This window comes from Physeter macrocephalus, chromosome 13 (genome assembly GCF_002837175.3).
Source record: "Physeter macrocephalus isolate SW-GA chromosome 13, ASM283717v5, whole genome shotgun sequence".
Classification (NCBI taxonomy): domain Eukaryota; kingdom Metazoa; phylum Chordata; class Mammalia; order Artiodactyla; family Physeteridae; genus Physeter; species Physeter macrocephalus.
The window spans coordinates 82,624,989-82,646,513 of record NC_041226.1 but is presented as its reverse complement, the minus strand read 5'-3'; the positions used below and the strand labels follow the sequence as shown (position 1 = coordinate 82,646,513).

At 59.3% G+C, this 21,525-nt stretch overlaps 1 protein-coding gene across 1 annotated transcript; it reads right to left on the bottom strand.

The window, feature by feature from the left end:
- Positions 1 to 14,716: 14,716 nt before the first annotated feature.
- Positions 14,717 to 19,606, bottom strand: SAPCD2 (suppressor APC domain containing 2). The gene is made up of 6 exons (XM_024126339.2): positions 19,021 to 19,606; positions 16,326 to 16,438; positions 15,614 to 15,760; positions 15,204 to 15,311; positions 14,986 to 15,108; positions 14,717 to 14,898 (listed from the first exon to the last, which is right to left on the bottom strand). Exons 1-6 carry the CDS (start codon positions 19,604 to 19,606, stop codon positions 14,770 to 14,772), a joined length of 1,206 nt encoding a protein of 401 aa, XP_023982107.1. The 3' UTR covers positions 14,717 to 14,769.
- Between the last annotated feature and the right edge of the window lie 1,919 nt (positions 19,607 to 21,525).

The window sequence follows — 21,525 nt, the reverse complement described above, 5'->3', positions numbered from 1 at the left end:
GTTCTGAGGCTCAGAGAAGGCCAGGGACAATCACTGTGACACAGCTTGGTTGGGGGGAGAATGGGAGTAGAGGTGGATGGCCCTCTGACTGCAGGACCCTTCCTGGCAAGGGCAAACTGAGGGGTGGGGTCAGAGTCAGGGGTCCCGGGACCACCCTTGGAACCTTGCCGGGGGGTGGGGCATGAGGTCCCCAGGCTGCAGGAGAAAAGCTAGCTTCAGGAAGCGCCCCTTCGGGCCTGCTCTTCCTTCCTCCCCTCTGTCCCTATCTCTCTGACCTCAGCCCAACCTGAGGATGTGGAAGCGAGGGCCCCAGGGGGAAGGCTGGACTGAGGCTGAGCGTGGGCCTGCGATAAGCAGACACCCCCTCCCTGGGCCTCAAAGGCAGGGCCAGAGAGAGCTGCCCGGCACCACACGGGCTTTCCAGGCAGGTCGGGCGGGTGACCGTCAGCACCCGGATTCCAAGAGCCACTTTCCAGCACCTGCCCCCAGGGGCCTGGATTCCAATAGGAGGAGCCGGGCTGGAGAGCATGCCCTCCGGAGCCGGGAAAGGGGCCGCTCAGGTCCTCTCCCTGACACAGGGAACTCCAGCAGCAGCAGGCCAAGTGGCCCGCCCCACCGCAGCCCCCCCAGGTGGTCACCCTTGGCTACAGGGCACCCACCCCAGCGATCTCCATCCTGGGCTCCTGGGCCTTAGAGCACCCACCATCCACCCACGCACCAAGCCGGCCCACAAGCCCAGTAGAGGGTTAGGGAGGGCGGGCTCCTGGAGGCCGAGTCTGGCGGGGATGCGTGGGGGGGATCAGGCCTAGCCCGCTCCGACCCCTTCAGGACCAGCCAGGGCTGCCCCCGCACTGTGGGAGCCACCGGAGAGGCTGGGGAGGAGTCCCTGGGCCCCAGCGCCTGTCGCACCCCATCTGGGCCAAACCCCGAGGCGATGCCTTCCTGGAGGCCGAACGTGTTGGGGGCGCGGGCCGGGCCGCGGCCTGGGGCGCCCCGGGGGTGCGGTGAGACGCCTCTCGGCCGCGCCGCGAAAGGCTCCGCGGCGGGCGCGGCGAGCGGAGAGCTCCCGGGACTTCGGCCTCCCGCACCGCGTCCCCCGGAAGCGCCGCTGCCGCGCCCTGGACCGGGACCCGGAGCGCTGGTGAGGGGCCTGGGACCTCGTCCCGCCGGGCCGGGAGCGGAGCGCGCGGGGTCCCGGCTGCCACGCGGGCGCGGCCTGGCCCTGCTCGGTCCGAGCCTCCCCGCCCGGCACCCCGGCCCAACCAGCAGCTCCCGGACCGCGCCGGGTTCCCAGGGCGCTCCAGCGTGCACCTTGAGGGCGGGCGGCTCCCGGATGTCGCGGGTGGGGACACACAGCAGCAGGAGGCCGGCGAGGCCCGCCGCGGCAGCGCCTTCCCGGCCATGGGGGCGCGGGGCGGACCAGGCGTTGACGGCGCGGCGGCGGGGAGCCGGGAGGCGGAGGTCCCGGGACCGCGGCGTAGGCGCCCGGGGCGGGGCGCGGACCGGTCCACGGCTGCCACGCCCACTGGCGGCCCGCCCCGCCCACCTCCCGCTGGGCCCCGGAGCACAGGTGAGAGACGCGGCGGCTGAGTCACCCGCGCTGCCCTTCCCGGCGCCCTGGTCTCAGCCCAGGCGCCCTGAGGCTATGTCCCACCTTCCTCCTTCCTGTCCGCTCAGCCCCAAAGATTCACCCCTTCTGACCTGTCCCCCTGACCTGTAAGTGCCTGCCGACCACGCTCTGCCTCTGGGCTCTCCGCTGCAGCAGGACCTAGAGAGCCCCCCAGCCCCTCCGGCCTTAGGGCACGGCCGCAGAAGGCCTGGCCTGGGGGTGGGCTGGGCTGCCTCCCAGGCAGGCTTGTTCCAAGGGTTCTGCCGCTGCAGAGCCGGGTTTCCCCTGGCCTGGTCCTGGAGGAAGGAGGCAACGCCAGCTACAGGAACCACGTGGGCTCCCGTCTGGGTCCCTACCATGCCCTCCCGGCAAGAAAGGGCTGGCCAGCCTGCGATGCTGACCCAGTCCTGGGCTGCATGGCAGGGCACCGCCCTGGTCACCCCCCAGGACACTGAGCTGACCCAGGCTGAGCCTGCCCTGGAGGTGCTGAGACCTCAAAGCTGTGCCAAGCAGGGTGAAGCCAGACCTACTCCACACAGTTCCAAGGTGACAAATGAGGGCACAGGCAGAGAGAGGGACAGGATGGCCACAGCCACACCATGGCCAGAAACAAGAGAACCCACGCTCAGGCTGGCCCAGCCCCCATCCCGGTGGCCCCCTTTGCCTGGGGGACCCAGAAGCCTGGACTTGGGAGGCCAGAGGCTTCCCAAGGAGGGAGGAGGAGCCTCTGCACACAGAGCCTCATCCTGCGGATGAGGGAGAGGGTCCCCCAGGCCGGGCTGGTCAGCACCCAGGTCCCTGCACACTGGGGTAAGTGCTCAGCTGGTCGCAGGACCCAGCTCTGCCCTTCCACCCCATGAAATGCCTGGCCGCTATGCTTGGAATCGCCATGGGCCCTGTGTGCCACCCTGGCCAATCATCACCCCTTTCTCTGGCCAGGGCCACCCCCATTTTGTGCAAAATGGGAATTCCAGCAGCAGGGAGCCAGGCAAGACCACCCAGGAGAGCCAGCAGATGGGGGCGGGGTGGGGGCGGGGTTAGGGGACCACAAGGACAGCCTCTGATGGGCACAGGGTCTGGGCAATGGCCCGGTCGGCTGGAACCGGCAGGGACAATTGGGATCTCTGGGACGGCTGCCCAGGCTGAGGGTCTGGTGTCTCAGGCCCAGCAAAGGAGCCTTTCTTCCAGCTCAGGACCCCAGCGGGAAGGGTGGGAGACCCGGGACGTTGCTGGGCCTCCCCAGCCCCGCCGGGCTGGGCCCCAGCAGAGAGTCCCTGGGTGCGGCAGGCCAGCACAGGGCTCCAGGCCCCGTTTTCCTGCCAGCTCGCCTCCCCCTCCCAGAGGCCCTTTCTTCCACCCCAGAAAGTTCAGAGGAGCCAGAGGCCTGCAGTTTAGGCTGAAATGTAAGAGACAAAGGCGGCCCAGAGAGAGGCCAGCACATGAAAGGGCAGCAGACACTGGTGCTGCCGGCGGCCCCTGCCCCCTCCTCACCCCTCTAGGCCCAAGGGAGCCCCGCCAGGCCTGAGAGGAGGGGCCCTGGGGAACAGAGACCTGGACCCTGCCCTGGTGCTCATGGCAGGGGCCCAGATTAGCCTGGGGAGAGAAGAAGGGAAGAAGGCAGGGGACATGGAACAGCCACGGCGAAGACTGGGAGTGAGTTCTCTCCCGGGGAGGCCAGGGCGGGAATGCCCCTCTTGGCCCAGAGACTTCCTTCGACGGGACCCTGGAAACTGGGCTGGGGGACAGGCGACAGGGAGGCCCTGGCAGGAGCCCACCGGCAGGAGGGGGCTCTGGCGGGGCAGCCCCAGGCCTCGGGCCTCCGGGAACCTCAGCAGGGGTGGGGCTCCAGATGTGCTGCACATGGCTTGGCCCTGGCTCCAAGCAGAGGCATGTGGCTGCAGAGAGATGCCAGGAGAGGGGTCCTCAGAACCCTCCTCCCCCCGACAGGATCCAGACCTCCCAGGGAGGCCGGTTAAGGTCTTGGCTGCCTCTGGCTCAGTCTCTCCATCGGAAGCCACAGTGTCTTGTGGCTGAAACATCTCCTTCACTCACTGTGCCCTTTCTACACGTGCTCATCAATCATTCAACAGACGTTTGCCGAGCACCTCCTGTGGGGCCAGAGGCATACCAGGCTCTGTGCACGCACAGTGAGCGAGGGATGCTCACGGACTCCATGGTATGTGGGGGGACCCACCACCGGTCCAGGGGAGGGCAGGCTTGTCAAAGTCTCCCTGGGTCAGGGGAGGCCCCTGCTGCCTCGTGAGATGCAGCAGACAGACAGGAGAGCAAGTGCGGCACACATGCCCTGTGGAAAGAATCACAGTACGGGAACAGGCACAACAGAGAGCCTTCGGTGGTCCTGACCAGAGGTGTCTACTCTCTTGACTTTTGTACTTGCTTCTCTCTTGCTTTTCTTTATAGTTTTCCATCTCTCTAAATAACATATTGTGCTGTTTCTTCTGGTTGTTGTTTTTCTTAGAATTTTATCTTTTATTTATTTTTGGCTGCGTTGGGTCTTCATTGCTGCACGCGGGCTTTCTCTAGTTGCAGCGAGCGGGGGATGCTCTTGTTTGTGGTGCGCGGGCTTCTCATTGCGGTGGCTTCTCTTGTTGAGGAGCACGGGCTCTAGGCGCGCGGGCTTCAGTAGTTGTGGCGCGTGGGCTCAGTAGTTGTGGCGTGCAGGCTCAGTAGCTTTGCGGCATGTGGGATCCTCCCGGACCAGGGCTCGAACCTGTGTCCCCTGCACTGGCGTGAGGGTTCTTAACCACTGCGCCACAAGGGAAGTCCCTTTCTTTCTTTTTTTTTTATACTGGAACACTGTTCTGGAATTTGCTTCTTTCACTCCCATTGTATTTTTGAGATTCAGCACGCTGACTTGTGAAGCTGTAGATGGTCTGCCCTATTGCTGCATTGTCCTCTGCTGTGAGTGTTGCGAAGCTCACATTTCAGCTGTGAGTGTGTCGGGGGTCCTGGCTTCAGGCTGTTTTCACTAAGATTGCTCCTGTGCACATTTGCACACGGGCAAGCCTTTCCCTGGGGAATAGCCTAGGAGCTGGTGACCAGAGCGCACCTGTGTGTTCAGGTTCACCTGCAAATAACTGTACTGTTTTCAGGATGGTGGCGCCACCTGGCGATCTCAAGAGCACACACCACCGTTTTGGTTGGTATTGTGCAACTCTTGGAGTTTGGAGAAGCTGGTGAAAAAGAAATCTCTTTGACCTTTTTTTTTTTTTTTTTTTTTGGCTGCGTTGGGTCTTTGTTGCTGCACGCGGGCTTTCTCTAGTTGCGGTGAGCGGAGGCTACTCTTCGTTGTGGTGCGCAGGCTTCTCATTGCAGTGGCTTCTCTTTTTGCAGAGCACGGGCTCTAGGGCATGCGGGATTCAGTAGTTGTGGTTCGCGGGCATCAGTAGTTGTGGCTCGCGGGATCTAGAGCGCAGGCTCAGTAGTTGTGGCGCACGGGCTGAGTTGCTCCGCAGCATGTGGGATCTTCCCGGACCAGGGCTCAAACCCGTGTCCCCTGCATTGGCAGGCGGATTCTCAACCACTGCGCCACCAGGGAAGTCCTCTCTTTGAGCTTTTAATGTCATTTCCTTGATTACTAAAGAAATGGAGTCTTTCCTGTCTTCCATGAGGCATCTTTTCAAATCTTTGTTCATTCTCTAGGGATTGTTTATCTTTTCCTTATCGATTTTCAGGAATTCTTTATGTATACTGGGGACATGAGTCCTCTGCAGTGAAATCATGGAAGGGCTTGATTAGTTCAGATGTATCCGTTTTCTGCTCTATCGTTTGCTCCTTTGGGGTCCTGTATGCGTAATCTACCATGAGTTATTTATCCACCGCTAATGGATTGGCATAATCTTGTTTAAAATATCCTGATAGTGGGAATTCCCCAGTGGTCCAGTGGTTAGGGCTCCACGCTGCCACTGCAGGGGGCACGGGTTCGGTCTCTGGTCGGGGAACTATGCAGCAGGGCAAAAAAAAAAAAAAAAAAATCCTGTTTGCATCTGCTTAATTTCTGCAGCATATGTTGTTATTTTTTTTAAATTGCTAACATCATTTTATTTCTGCCTTATCTCTTTTATTCTTCACTAATCCAGGCAGATGTTTCTGCACTTCGTTAGTTTTCTCAATCAAGTTTTTGCCCTTATGGATGTTTTCTATAAAGCATGTTTGCTTTCTATGTCACTAATTTCTGCTTTAACCTTTATTATTCTTACTCAAATATAACTTTACGTGAGCAGGAGTTTTCGTGTCTCTTTTGTTCGGATGTTCCCCAGCATCAAGAAAGGTGTCAGGGACTTCCCTGGTGGTCCAGTGATTAGGACTCCACGCTTTCACTGCCAAGGGCCCGCATTCAATCCCTGGTGGGGAAACCAGGATCCCACAAGCCACGCGGCGTGGCCAAAAAAAAAAGTTTAATCAAAAGTGTCAGGTACATATATATACTCAATAAAAATATTTTAATATAACGTATTATAATTTCTTTCTTCTATAGTCTTTGTATTTATTTCTGCTATTTCTTTTTCCAACTTCTGAAGTTCAATGCTTAATTCATTACTTACAAGGCTTTCTTCTTTCCTAATGTATCTAAGTGTCTTTATAAATTTCCCTCTGGTCTCTGCTTTTGATGCACACTCTTTTTATTTTCACTTAGATAATTTTTTTTCATTTTCATTGTGATTTCTTATTTGATATATGAATTGTTTAGATGTGGGTGTGGGTTTTTTCCTTTTTTTAAATTTATTTTTTCCTGTTTTTTTTTTTCTTTTTTCCCCCTTTCTTTTTTGTTGTTTCTTTTTGCTTTGGTTTCTTTTGGTTTTGGTTTTTGGTTTTTTGGGGGAGGTGTGTGTGTGCTTGAATATCCAAAAGTCTGGGCTTTTTTCTACGGTACCTGCATCGTGCTTGCATCCTGTAGTCTGCATGAGAGCAACCTTCTGATAGTTGTGGGATTGCCTTTTGGGTCCAGCATGTGATCATAAATAGTTATAGATGCTCCCCGTGTGCTTGAGAAGAATGTATATTCTCCAATTAGTGAGTGTCTTGGTCTGGATTTGTCCATTAGATCAACATTACCAATAATGTTCAAATCTACTATATCCTATCAATTATCAAGAGATATATGTTAAAATTTCTCACTGTGATGGTGAGTTTGTCAATTTTTCTTTATAGTTCTGATAAGTCTTGCCATATATATATATATATATATATATAAACATATTGTACAATAGCAAAACCAAGAAATTGACTTGACATTGGTACAACCTAAGGAGCTTACTTCTGTTTCACTGGTTTTACTTGCACTCATTTGTGTGTGTAGCTCTCTGCAATTTTACCACACGTGTAGCCTTATGGAGCTACCACGACAGCCAAGAAATTCAATTGAACCATCCCCACGAGACCCCTCACACCGCCCTTTAGCCAACCCACACCCTCCATCTCCATAATCATGTTATTTCCCAGTTGGTACATGAACGGGTCACACGTAACGTATCCTTCTGAGATTGGCTCTCACCACCCAGCGTAATTTCCCTGAGGGCATCCGTGTTGTTCTGTTATCAATAGTTCCTTCCTTTTCATTGCTGATTTGTATGCCGTGGTGTGGATGGACCATAGTTTGTTCAAACAGTCACCCATAGAAGGAAGGACCTTTGAGCAGTGCCTCGTTGGGAGCTACTACCAGTGAAGCTGCTATGAACAATCATGTACATGTTCCTGCATGAAAATAAGTCTTCGTTTCTCTGGGATAAATGCCCAAGAATGCAATCGCTGTGTGTATGATGTGTTAGGGTGCTCCAGAGAAAGGAAAGAGAACCAACAGGAATGTACATATGGGGGTGGCAGGGAGGAGAGAGGGAGAGAAACAGATTTATTTTAAGGAATTGGCTCATGAGGTTGTAGGAGCTGGCAAGTCTGAAGTCTGCAAAGCAGGTCGGCAGGTTGGAACCCAGGGAAGACTGGATGTAGCAGTCTTGAGCGCAAAAGCAGTCTGCAGGCCGACTTCCTTCCTTTCGGGGGATCTCGGTCTTTTCTCTTAAGGCCTTCGACTGATTGGATGAGGCCTGCCCGCACCGTGGGGAGCAATCTGCTTTACTCGAAGCCCATTGATGTAAACGTCAATCATATCGAAAACATACCTTCACAGCAACTTCTGTGTTTGACCAAAGGATTGGGCACCATATCCTAGCCAAGCTGACACGTGAAATTAACCATCATATGTGGTAAGTCAATTTTATTTTATTGGTTTTTTAAAATAAATTTATTTATTTTTGGCAGCGTTGGGTCTTCATTGCTGCGTGTGGTGGGCTTTCTCTAGTTGCAGCGCGTGGGGGCTGCTCTTCATTGCGTTGCGCGGGCTTCTCATTGGGTGGCTTCTCTTATTGTGGAGCACGGGCTCTAGGCACGCAGGCCTCAGTAGTTGCGACACTCGGGCTCAGTAGTTGTGGCTCACGGGCTCTAGAGCGCAGGCTCAGTAGTTGTGGCGCACGGGCTTCGTTGCTCCGCGGCATGTGGGATCTTCCCCGGACCAGGGCTCGAAGCCGTGTGCCCTGCACTGGCAGGCGGATTCCCAACCACTGAGCCACGGGGGAAGCCCCTCAATTTTAGTTTTAAAAGGAATTGCTGGGGTTTCCCCGGTGGCGCAGTGGTTGAGAATCCGCCTGCCAATGCAGGGAACGCGGGTTCGATCCCTGGTCCGGGAAGATCCCACATGCCGCGGAGCAACGAAGCCCGTGAGCCACAACTACTGAAGCCGGCGCGCCTAGAGCCCGTGCTCCACAACAAGAGAAGCCACCGCGATGAGAAGCCCGCGCACCGCAACGAAGAGTGGCCCCCGCTCGCCGCAGCTAGAGAAAGCCCGCGCGCAGCAACGAAGACCCAACACAGACAAAAATAAATTAATTAAAAAAATAAAAGGAATTGCCAAATTATTTTCCAGAGTGGTTGTATCATTCGACATTCCCACCAGTAATGTGTGAGTGACCCAGTTTCTCCCCATCCTCACCAGCACAGTGTTATCAGTGTTTCACGTTAGCCACTCTGATTGGGGTGTAGCCATTCTCACTGTAGTTTTAATTTGCATTTTTCTAATGGCTGATGACATTAAACATTTTTTCACATGCTTATATGCCATCTGTATGTCCTCCTCGGTGAAATGTCTGCATATCTTTGTGACTTATATTTTGGTATTGGGTGATTACAACTTTAGGGTTGCTATACCTTCCTGGTAAATTAAACTTTTTATTATTAGTTACTCCCTTCAACACTACTAATGTTTCTGGCCTTAAAATCTATTTTGTTTTGTATTAATGCAACTACTTGAGCTTTTCTTTTTTGTTTTTTGGTGTCATACTTCAGGCGTGTCTCTTAAAACAGCTTATATCTGAATTTCTAAAAATACAATCTGATGACTCTTTCACTAGAGAGTTTAATCCAATCACATATATTGTGATTACTAACATATTCAATCTTATTATGTGTTTTCTTTTTTTTGGGCGGTACTCGGGCCTCTCACTGCTGTGGCCTCTCCCGTTGCGGAGCACAGGCTCCGGACGTGCAGGCCCAGCGGCCACGGCTCACGGGCCCAGCCGCTCCGCGGCATGTGGGATCTTCCCGGACCGGGGCACGAACCCACGTCCCCTGCATCGGCAGGCGGACCCCCAACCACTGCGCCACCAGGGAAGCCCCATGTGTTTTCTTTTTTAAAAAATTTCTTTATATTTAATTTATTTATTTTTGGCTGCGTTGGTTCCTCATTGCTGCGCATGGGCTTTCTCTAGTTGCGGCGAGCGGGGGCTACTCTTTGTTGCGGTGCACGGGCTTCTCATTGCGGTGGCTTCTCTTGTTGCGGAGCACGGGCTCTAGGCAGGCGGGCTTCAGTAGTTGCAACACGCAGGCTCAGTAGTTGTGGCTCGTGGGCTCTAGAGCTCAGGCTCAGCAGTTGTGGCGCACGGGCTTAGTTGCTCCGCAGCACGTGGGATCCTCCCGGACCAGGGCTCGAACCCGTGTCCCCTGCATTGGCAGGCGGATTCTTAACCACTGCGCCACCAGGGAAATCCCTTATAATGCGTTTTCTGATTTTTAAATTTTTTCTTGTAGAGTTGAACTTCTTTTCCCTTTTCTCCCCCATTTCGCTGCCCCTCCCTTCTTTGGAAGGTATACACCGAATAGCAGTTATTTTATCTGGTTCTGCCAGTTATTGTAACATACATATTTAATAAAATAAAATATAAAGTTAATATATTTTCCCTCCTTATGATCAATTATACTTTATTCTTTTAACACTTGACGAATTTTTAAAATTTACTAATTAATTAATTACTTTGGTTGCACTGGGTCTTAGTTGTGGCAGGTGGGCTCCTTAGTTGCGGCGGGTGGGCTCCTTAGTTGCGGCATGCATGTGGGATCTAGTTCCCCGATCAGGAATCAAACCTGGGCGCCCTGCATTGGGAGCGCAGAGTCTCAGCCACTGGACCACCAGGCAAGGCCCTGAACAATTATACTTTAGAATTGTTTATCTCCAATCACTCCTCCCCATTTTTATGCCATTATTGACATTATCTGGGCCCTGTCCTGCTCTCCTACAAATCATCATCATTATAATTATTGTTACAACGGAGACAAGAAACGGCGATGTTTGGCCGACAGCCGTGTGGATGTTCCATCTTGGAAGTGAGTCAGCATCAGGGGAGACTGCAGCCCCAGCAGATAAACTTCACCGCAGCCTCACACGATTCCAGGCCAGAGCCACCCAGCTCCTAACCCACAGAAGCGGCAAGAAAATATGTTGCCTTAAGCCACTAAGTTTTAAGTTGCCTTCTCCCGCAGCCACAGATAGCTAACTCACCCCGGTCTACGATTCCTTCTTGAATTTTACCTTCTCTCTGAAATCCTTGTCTGGAATTTCCTTTAGTCAAGTGCTGTTGGTGGTAAACTCTCAACTTTGTTTGAACATGTTTTTATTTTGCCCTCACCCTCAAAAGACAGTTTCTCGGGACGTGGGCTTCTAGGTTAATAATTATGCGTATAATCTCAGCCATTGAAGGCATTTCACTCTCTCTGGCCTCTGATGTCACTGTGGCAGCTCTTTTGTAGGAAATTGTGGGTTTTTTTCTGCTTATTTTTATTTTCTATTGTTTTCTATAACCAACATCTATAAGCTACAGAAAACACACATATGCAACCCCCAACTAAAATCCTTCCATAGCTCTCTAACAGAGCTCAGGAAAAAGTACAGACTCCATCCATAGCCCATCATACCCTGGCTCTACGCCTACTGAACTCTTCCTCTTCCGAACCTCTCCATTCCTGGAATGACCCATGTGCTCCCTTGCCTCTATCTTACTCATCATCTGAGGCTTGGTTCAGGTATCCATTCACTTTTCAACTGGTCCAGAAGAGATTTTCCCTGAACTGTCTCTTCACCCCCCCCAATGACCACACCTGCCCCCAACCCCACAGTAAAGGTTAGAGATGTCTCCCTCAATGTCTTTAACAATCTTTTTTTTTTTTTAATTTTTTTTATTTTTATTTTTGGCTGCGTTGGGTCTTTGTTGCTGCACGCAGGCTTTCTCTAGCTGCAGCGAGCGGGGGCTACTCTTCGTCGCGGTGCGGGGGCTTCTCATTGCGGTGGCTTCTCTTGTTGCGGAGCACGGGCTCTAGGCACGTACGCTTCAGTAGTTGTGGTGCGTGGGCTCAGTAGTTGTGGCGCACGGGCTCAGTTGCTCCGCGTCATGTGGGATCTTCCCGGACCAGGGCTTGAACCTGTGTCCCCTGCATTGGCAGGCGGATTCTTAACCACTGCGCCACCAGGGAAGCCCAACAATCTTTTAAGAGAAAATGGCATTTCTTTTTATTCATCCTAGCTGGGATCCACTGGGATTCCTGGATCTGAGAATTGATATTTTTAGCCAATTCTGGAAAAATTTAAGCCAGTTTAACTTCATATATTGTCCCTCCTTCCCTAGCCTCTCTTTCAGGAAATCCAATCAGACAAGCAGCCCTCTCCCTCTTATCTTTCAAGATCCTCCTCTCATCCATATTTCCCAACTCTGTCTCTCTGGGCCATGTTCTGGACCATTTCCTAAACTCTGTCTTTCAATTCACTAAGTCTCCCTTCAGCTCTGCTGAAATTTTCCATCTGAAGTCCATCTGAGTTTTAAATTTTTATATATATTTTAAATTCCTGGTTCTATTAGATCTTTTTTCATGATTACACTTTTTTTTTAACAGAATAAGAAACTATAAAGACTATTCCTTGTTCGTATTTTCAAGGATCTCTTTTATTTCTTCAGGCAGACAAAACATAAACATTTTACGTTCTCTGATCATTGAATATCTGAAATGGCTACAGAATCTGTTGTTTCTGCTGGCTCTCATGGTAGATTCTTTCCTTGTGGTGTTTGTGAAAAGTTCTTTAAGCTGGAGATGCTCATTCTCCTTGGAACTTGGTCTGTAGGAAATCCTTGAGGCCTGGTGGAGTTGCACTGCTCTAGAGCAGAGATGCTCAGCTCAGGGCAACTTTGCCCCCGGGCACTGGCAATGTCCAGAGACATTTTGGTCATCACAACTGAGCGTGGATGTGTGTTGCTGGCATCTAGTGGATAGAGGCAGGCATGGTGCTAAACACCCTATGGTGCACGGACAGCTCCCCCAACACTTAACGCGGCCCCAAACATCCCCCGTGCATGGCTAAGAAACACTCACTGCTCTAGCGAGGACGTTTTGCTCCCGCCAGCCGCCTGGGCCCCGCCAACCTGGGGCCACTTACAATTCTCCCCGTGGGGGTCTCTAGGGCCACACAGGCAGCCTGATTTCAGACTGCACATGAATAGGATGCATTTTCCGCCCTGCGTGGAAAGCCAGCGCCATGAGGCCTCTCCCTGAGTCGCGGGTTTCTTCCACACTCACCCTGCGGCTGAAGGGTCCGCCTTCTGTGGGCAGTACCCCTGGGGCAGACACTGGGTTCTGGTCCTGCCTCCCAAGTTCCGTGAAGACCTCAGGGGGAAAGCAGACACCCTCAGGGCAAAGGCTACCCCCTTTGCCGTTTCAGCCTCTGCAGGTTCGTTCCCTCTATAGCCAAGGTGCAGGGCTGGGCAGGAGCCAGTCAGGTGAAGCAGGAAGTGGGTGTTCCCAGGGATGGAACAGCATTTGCAAAGCCCAGAGACGGGAGAGCCCGGGCCAGCAGGGCTGGGGGCGGGGGATGTGGAGGCTGAACCCTGCTCGGGGCCTGGGTCTGCCCTGCGTCATGAGGTGGTGGAGGTAAGGCTCAGGAGCAGGGGAGGGGCAGTCTTCCGTTCTGGGATTGTCCAGGGCTGTGTTTGGAGGGTCTGCGAACAGAGGGACTCCTAGCGAGGGTGGGCTCAGGGCCTGGGCAGGTGGGGGGACTGGTCACGGGATTGCCGGGGGCAACGGGACGGGAAACCAGGAAAGGGGCGGCCTTGGGGAGGTCCTGGTCGGCGGGCCCCTCCCTGACGGCTGGGACGATGCCTCCCCAGCGGGCACTGGTCCAGTCACCACACCACAGGTAGGCTTCCGTGCTGGAGGCCCGATCTGGCCCTTCAGAACCAGCCCCCTTCCACCTCAGGGAACCTGCCCAGGAGGTCAAAGTCCAGGGGCGCTTGGGCCCACAGGAGAACCCACCCCCATCCTCTGAGGGCCGCTTGTGCGCTGGGCGGATTCGGGCCTGACCTGGGACAACCGCGCACGCAGAGCCCCGCGCCCGCTGGCCCCGAGCGTGGTGTAGGGAGGGGCTCCGGCCAGGTCGCTGCTGGTGTGGCGGAGTGGCCACCTGCACCTCGGACCCCTCCTCTGTGGCCAGGCCACGCCCCCACCCCGGGGCCTGTGGGAAGCCGCGCGCACAACCCCTCCAGGCCGCAGGTCCCCCGCTCCGTACACGCACGCATGCGCCGTGTCCGGGGCCGCTGACCGCTCAGCCCGCCTGTGACGCCCGTGTGCGCTCAGCTGGGGGTTGGCGGGGGAAGGCAGCGGGGAGCATGGAGCCCCTCTCGGGGTTGTCACAGGGCCAGCTGAGCGGGGGGCCTCCCTTAGGGAAGGAAAGGACCCCCGACGGGACCCACTGCCGGCCTCTTCCTAAGTCCTGCGGGCCCCCCTTGCTGTGATCCAGAGCCAGGGCCAAGCTGGGGTGGGGGCATGGAGGGTGTGCAGGCCCCCATACGGGGGCACCTTGAATCTGGTGAAGGGCCTGGCCAGGCTGCTGGACCTACAGGGCCCCTTGGGGCATGTGTGGGAGGCCCAGCCTGACCCCCTTCCTGGGAACAGGGCCCTCCCCAGGGAAGGGCGCACTTAAGCCACCCTGGCCGCCACAGCCCCGGCTGGGTCACCTGGCAGGCCCAGGGCTCTGGGCCTGCGTCACAGGTTGCTTGGTGGAGTCCGGGCCGGGAGGGATGAAGGCCAACCCGTTTGTTTAGCATCTAAGGTCCGTGGGGAGGACCAGGCAGGCCAGCCTCGGCCCACGCATGAATCCAGTGAATCCCCGACACCATGCCCTCGGGGCTCCCCTGGAACTGGACACAAGCAGACCCCCCTTCTTAGAGGCCACCCTCCATCTGCTCCTGGCTGAGGGACAGCCGCCTAGTCTGGAGCTGGGGAAGACGCCCTTGGACCCCCGGGGCCAATCACCCACTGGACCCGCAGGGGTCCCAGCCCGCCCCAGGTTCCCCTACTCCAGGCCCCATCTGAGACACCACAGCGGGGCCTCCAAGGCCGCAGTCACCAGTGCATGTGGCGCCCTCTGCCGGCCACTCTTGGGAACGCAGCCTAGTGTGATCAGTGCCTTCCACAGGAGACCCCAGGTGGGAGGGGAGACACACCAGCTGCAAACACGGGGGCAGGCCTGCCCAGATCTGGTGAACACGAGGGGGTGTCCCCCACTGTCCACTGACAGTGGCAGGAGCAGCTTCAGGCTGTGTGTTGGCATGATGAAGTCCCACCCCAGGTCAGGCCCCCAAGACCACGATGGAGTCAATGTCTGGGGTCTCAGAACATCCTGGGGTTAGGGGAGCCCGGACTGGAAGGGAGGAAGGAGGGCGGTGCTCGGGCTGGCCAGGGAGCCTTCAGCCTCAGAGGTGGGGCTCAAGGAAGTGCCCGCCCACCCAGGGCTGAGTGCCAGGCTGAGGCCCCACGTCCGTGCCTGGGGCCGGCTAGATGAAGGTGGAGTCCAGGGGCCCAGCGTCCTGCTGGCTGAGGGCACGGGCCTCAAACAGCTGCTTGATGAGGGCGGACTTCTCCTGCTCCAGCTGTGCGATACGCTCGCTCTTGTCGGTCACCTCCTGGGCGGGCAGAAGGGCAGTCAGGGCCTGCCCAGCCTCCAGCGCCCAGCCTCCAGCCCCCGGCCACGCAGCCCGCCCGCAGCTCACCTGGGTGAGGAGTCGGTTCTGCTCCTTCAGCATGAGAATGCTCTGCTGCTGCCAGCTGGGGACCGAGGGCGAGGCGGGGGCCAGGGCAGGGCCCAGGGGCCCTGAGGAGGACGAGGGCAGAGCCTACAGGAGGGCACGGTCAGGCAGGCCTGGCAGCCCTGGCACAGCCTCTAGGACAAGGGTGAGGGCGGCACCGAGCTGGTCTGGGGAGCACTCACCCTTCCGGCACAGGCCGCGGCCAGCAGTTCCCCCAGGCATCGGGCCACCTCCTGCACCTTGGGCAGCAGCTGCCCCAGCAGGCGGGGGCTCCCCTCAGCCCCGAAGCCCTGGGAGGAGGGTGGGGGAGGGGTGGTCAGAGCGCAGGGCCGGCCGGGGTCAGCCCCAAGGCCTCGAGGGGGGTCCCCGCGGGTGGGGGGAGTCGCTGCTCAGAGCTGAGGGAGCCCAGGGGTGTCGCCGGTGGGGAATATCACGGGGTTGGGGCGGGGGCGGGGCCCAGCACTCCGGGTGGAGGGACAGCCACCGTGCCCAGCCGGGGGTGCCCGGGTCTGGGCGGGTGATCACTGTGTGTGTTGGGGGGGGCGCCCTGCCGGGGCGTGGGGGCGGCCCAGCGCTGGGCAGCGTCACTCACGGCACTGGCCCTGCTCTGGCCCAGGCGGCGCTGGCGCTCCTGCACGCGCCGCAGCTGCTGCTGGTACCACTCCCGGCCCCGTGCCATCATCTCCAGGCCCTGCAGCAGCACCTCCTGCTCCTGTTGCAGCTCCTTCATCTGCTTCAGCTGCGACACACGGGCACGCACCGTGCCAACGGGCGTAACACCGGGTGCCACCTGCACCTGTCTACGTCCGCAACTCACACCAGCCCGCACAGCAACGGACCCACCGGCCCGTGTGCACACACCCGCACTCGCGTGAGCCCTCCTCCGCTGGGAAGCACAGCCCCCCTCCTCCTCCGGGGGGCCCTGGCCTTCCTCAGGCCCTCCGCGCAGCCCTCCCCAGGGGAACCTTCCCCTCTCTCTAGGGCGAGTGGTAGGCCCCCGGCTGGTGGGCCGGCCTACCATAGCAGGGAAGCAGGCAGGGGCCAGCGCAGAGCTGGGGAGGGGGCCAAACGTTCCCCCTAAAGGACTTCCTGACCTGGCCGTGGGCCGGCCCGCAAGGGGACTCAAAGCAGGATGGGGAGACAGGTTTAGAACTGCCGACGTTCCTGCCACAGAATTCCCCCAGAACCCGAAACCAGCTGCCCCCTCCCGGGCAGAGGGGTGGTCCAGGAGGCCATGTCTGGGGGCCAAGGCCAAACCCGGGCAAGATGGAGAGCCGCCCAGAGCCCCCCGGGCCCTTACTCACCAGGTCGCAGTCCACACCGTTGGTGATGGTGTGTCTCCGACGTTCCCCTCGGGCACGGGGGCCCCACCGGGCATCCCCCACGCCCAGCTCCCGGGCCCTGCAGGCCACTGCATCTGCAGCAGAGGCGAGGGCCTGGCTCACTTCCAGGCCTGCCAAGGCAAGCTCGACTCCCCCAACCCCGCAAAGACCCATCCCGGACCCCGTGCCAATCAACCCCAGCCATGCAGAGCCAGGTGTGCCGGCCTGCATGCCTCGGGATTCCTCAGCAATTCAGAACCTCCGCACCCTGCCGGTGCCAGGCTGGGGTCTGGTCCTCACTCGACCTCCACAGGCTCGCCTCACACCTGCCTTGGGGACAGCCGTGTGGCCGCTGAGGCTGCATGTTTGCACACACACCACACACGCCTCAGGCATGAGCTCCCTGAGGGCAGGGGCTTCATCTGGCTCATCCGTGCACACCCAGGGCCCACACCTCAGGGGCTCAAAGGCTGCTAGGTACGGAGCCAGCGAGGCGGCCTCTGGATTCCACTCCTGTCTCCCTGTCCGCCCGGGCCCTTTAAGGGTGACTGGAGCTCACGCAGGAGAAACGTGGGGCACGGGTGGCAGAGACCCGACTTCTCCCGGGAAGGTGACTGCAGCATACTGTGTGCACTACAGTGTCCCTACGTGTATGCACCAGCCGTGCCCTCAGCAGGCAACTCCTACAGCAAACGTGGCCAGCCGCAGTCGGCTTGGGGCCGGAAAGCCAGGTACTTCCCTGGGGGACGGGGGAGCTATGTGCAGGGCTGCCCGGGGGGGAGGAGTGGGGTGCAGGTGAGGAGGGCACCCTCCACTGGCTCCCTGGCCCTGTGCCCCGCCTGGCACGGTGGTGGGCGGGTGGTGCAAGAAGGAGGCACAGGTATGACTGCTAGGGACACGTCCAGAGGGCTGGCACCGGGTGGCCGTGCAGGCCACCAGCCAGCCCTGGCAGACAGGCTCCAAGCAGGCCAAGTTCACGTTCCAACCTGCCCGGCTGCCAGGCAAGCAGAGGAGGCACAGCGGGGGAAGGGGGACAGGACACCCCGGAACACCTGGGCTAGTCTGCACCGTCAGGTCTGCAGGGCAGCCCCGGGGCCCCCAGATGACGGCATGCTGGACGCCCAGCGGCTGACCAGCAGGCGGAGGCATCGCCACCCGTGTCTGGGCCTCATAGAGCAGCTCGTACTTACGGGGCTCAGGCCGGCCTGGTGTGCGCGCCGAGCCCCGAAAGGGAACAGGAAGCAGGACCTGGACCTCTGAGAGGGCTTGGGAAGCTGTGAACATGGAGGGCTTTCTCTTCCTGGGGTGCTAGGGGGCTCTTGGAGCTCAAGGTCTGGCACCCAAAGAGTATGTCACACGCCCTGGCTGGGCCTCTGCCTGTAGAAGGTGACAGCGAGAGCCCTGGCCTGAAGCCTAGAGAGGGACTGGTGGGAACACTGCCCCGTGGTGGGCAACAGCCATGTGCCCAACCCCTGACCTGGACCTCAGAGGGCTGCAGTGAGGGAGCCCATGTCACACAAGGCACCAGGGCAAAGCCGGGTGGGACGACAGGACTGAGGCCTCCCAACCCCAATCCCACGGCGATTTCCAACTGTGTGCGGCCACGTGGATTGCACCAGCCCCGAACTCAGGCCAGCCACTCCCAGAGGCCCACTCCCCCTACACACACCTCGGGGACAGGGAGGTTGGGCAGCGAGGCACCCGCGTGCGGGAGCCCTCAGCCTCGGGTGGGCTGCTGGATGAGCTCACCGGGAAGGCTAGGGGGTCACCGCAGCTCCAACTGGCAGTCTTGGGCTGGGGAATATGTCCGAGCCTGGGCAGGGGGGGTCCAGAGAAGCTGGCAGAGCGGTGGGCAGCACAGAAAGGGCTGGCAGCTGCCCGGGTGGAAGGCCTGCACCTGCACAGGCTGAATGGGCCGAGGGGCCCAGCCCCCTCCCACAGCCATAAAGCAGGTCTTGTTCCCAGGGCAGACTCTGGGGGACAAACAGGGGACCATTCAGCCATCTCCTGTCCCTGCCAAGTGGACCGGACACCAGGCCATCCCCAGGGGCTGTGGTCGGTCCCTCCCAGGTGTCAGAGGTGCCACGGCTCCAGGCCTGGAAAACTGGGCTGGAGACCACCCACCCCTCTGCCTTTCCTGGCAGCTATGCCAGGTCCTCCTGCACCACCTCTGGCAGCTCCTGCCTGCCCTGGCCTCAGAGGGGGGCAGTGGGCCCAGGCCTCTCGGCGGAGCTGTCAGACCGAGAGAGACCCAAGAAGGCAGCAAGGGCCCTTCACAGTCTGGGGGTCCTCCTCCCTCTACACCAGTGAGAACTGCCTCTACCTAAGTCACCAGGTGAGCCCAAGGGCCCAGGTGTCCCCAGGTGTGGGCAGTTACTGGAGATGGAGAGCCCCCTCACACTGGACAGGTTCCCCAGTGCCCCGCTAGGATTGGGTACAGAGTGGGTTCCTGGTGGGGTTTGCTGAGTCACCCACCAGCCCCTTGGCCCGGGTCCCTGAGCACACGGGGATGGGGACGAAGCTTCTTCCCCTCTGGGCCGCCAGGTGTGTTCCAGGCTCAGAAGCCGACGAAGAGCTGCCCGCTCTCGTCCCCCCGCTGGGAGATGCTCAGGAAGCACCTCTCGGTGCGCCGGCGACGGGAGCTACGAGGCGGGGCCGGGGTCCGCCCCGCACTCACCAGCGTCCGTGTTCGGGCTCCGCTCCAGCGCCGCGCCCAGGGGCCGTTCGGGCTCCTCCGGGCCGGGCGCCGCCTCCGCCGGGCTGCACAGCTTCTCTAGGCTCCGGGCCGCGCCACCCGGGCCGGCCGGCGGGGGGCGCGCGCCCAGGGGCAGGGGCTTCCTCTCCAGGACCGTCCGCGGCTCGTCGGCCGGCGCGAACACCAGGCGCTGCGGCGGCGGCGGCTGCCCCCCGGGCCGCGCCGGGCAGCCTCCCCGGGCCGGGGCGCGCGCCGGGGCCCGCGTGCCGCCGTCGGCGCTCAGCAGTGAGGTGCGCAGGCCGGCCACGAAGCGCTCGAAGGTCAGGTAGCCGCTGGCCGGGGCCACCTGGCGCAGGCCCTCGAGCACGCCGCGGGGCAGCTCGCGCGCGTCGGCGCCCTGCCAGCGGGACTCGATCTCGCGCAGGTGCACGATGCCGCGCCGCCGGTCGTCCAGGATGTCGAAGAGGGTGCGCAGGCTCTGCAGGAAGGCGCGCGGCAGACCCTCCGTGCCGGGCGCGGGCGCGGAAGGCGGCCCGCGGCCGGGCTCGGCCATTGCGGCTCCGGCCATGGGCGCCCGCCGGCAGGCCTCGGTCCTCGGCCTGCCCCGGGCTGGTCCCCGCGTGGCCCAGAGTCCGTCCCCGCGCGGCCCGACGGCGGGCCCGGCGGCACGCAACCCGCCGCGACAATAGCTGCGACTTTTTGAATGGGCTTCCTCGCGGCGTCAGCGCTCATTAGCATTCGCGGCGGCCATTGGCCGAGGCTGACCCATCTCCTCTCCGATTGGCTGAGAGGCCGGCAGCCCGGTTTGATTTTCGAGCGGAGGGGTCGGAACCTCGCGCGCTCCCGCCGTGCCGGGAGGGACCGGGGGCGCGCGGAGGCCCCCGGCTAGTAGAGGCCTGGGTCCCCCAACTCTGCCTCCCTGCCGACCTCGCGGGTGGGGGAGGGACCCCTGAGCGGCCCCCTTATACTTCCCAACCCCCACCACACCAGTCCTCCCGCCGCGGTTCCGCCCTTGCCGGGTTTGGCCGCCCAACCCACCTCTCCGAAGGGCGGGGCCAGGCGCCCTGCAGAAAACCTGTCCCCAGGTGGCCTCCTAGGATAAGGATGGGGAGCACAGCCCTCCAGACACCCACCTTCCCCCTCTAGCTCCCCTGGGCGCTCTTCGCTGAGGGTCCCCCGGCGCAACCCTGGGGCTCCTTTCTCTTGCGCCAGGCGGGCCCCAAGAGGATTGTGGGCTCCAGCCAGCTGGGCGCTTCCCCTCACAGAGGCCTCTCTGTCCCCACTGCTGCTAGCTTCTCCTCTGGCCCCTGGGGATAGCCTGGCCTTTCCTGTCGGCTGCAGGACAAAGCCACGTTTCCCGTGTCCCCAGATTCCCGTCTGCTCGCAAGATCCTCTGCTCTGGCCCCTTCCTCGGCTGCTCCTAGGGCTCTCATGGCCTCCTCAGGCCAGCTAGGCAGCCGTGTGTACCGCTGCCACCACTGCCCCTGCTTCATTTCCAGCCAGGATGTGGTCACTCCGTCTGGTCAGTCTGGGAGGGGCCAGGGCTTAGCCTGCAGTCCAGCTCTGGGAGGCCATCTCAGGACCAACCGGTGGAACCCCTCCCCCTCCCCCAAACCAGGGAAGTACCCAAGATGCTGTCTGCCTGGGACCCCTGCCTTCACCACAGCCTGTCCTCAGACCCTGCCCTGCTCCCTCCCCTCCCCTGGCAGTTTTCTACATGCAGCTGGCACCTTGCCACTGAACACTGCACATGTGTTATCTGCTGCTTTAGAAGTGGACCGTCCACCTTCGGGGGTAAAACAGCAAAGAGTCGCCAAACACCTCCTCCAGACAGGCTGCTGGCACAGGGCTCGGCTCCACCCTCTGGTTGGCCTGCCTACCTGGGTCTCTGTGTCCTTGGGCCCCAGGCACTGGTCTGTGTCTCAGGCTGTAAGGGCAGCTGCCCTGGCCAGGGAGTGTCCTGGGTCCATTTCTCCCCTGGGGTTACCCCTCAAAGTGAGGCCTCTTTTGTGGTAAGGAATCTGGGGGTTACCTAGAAAGCTGTGAGCCTGGAGTCACCCCATGGAGACTGGTCCGTCCCTGCCTTCCCAAAGTGGCAGGACCAGCCAAAGTCCCAGGGGGCATTCAAGCCATTTGTCCTGCAGTTCATCTCCCCCCTCCTTCTCTGCTTCCAGCAACACCCACCCCCCACCCCACTCCCCTATCCTTAGGGTACCGGCATTCCCTCAGCTCTGGGCCTTTGCACTTGGTGGCTTTCCTACCAGGAACACCCTTCCTGTTTGCTCCTGGCTGAGCCCTGTACTCTTTGGAAGCAGGGCCTGGTCCACAGGGTGCTCAGTGGAAACCATCCTGGAGGTCGCAGCAGAAAGAGCATCTTTGTGTGGGATGCCAAGCCAGGGGGAGGCCTGTGCGAGGGGGAGGCCTGGGGACAGCTCTGTGGGGGTCAGCGTGGGTGTGGCGGCCGGCGGCCAGCGAGCTGTGCTGCTG

What these genes read in the sequence shown, in the direction of transcription:
- SAPCD2 (XM_024126339.2), bottom strand. Translation starts at nt 19,606, where the DNA reads ATGGCCGGAGCCGCAATGGCCGAGCCCGGCCGCGGGCCGCCTTCCGCG. An exon ending in CCGCGGCCTGTGCCGGAAGG is followed by an intron (nt 15,109 to 15,203) that starts GTGAGTGCTCCC and finishes GCCCTCCTGTAG; the next exon opens with GCTCTGCCCTCGTCCTCCTC. An exon ending in AGAACCGACTCCTCACCCAG is followed by an intron (nt 14,899 to 14,985) that starts GTGAGCTGCGGG and finishes CTGCCCGCCCAG; the next exon opens with GAGGTGACCGACAAGAGCGA.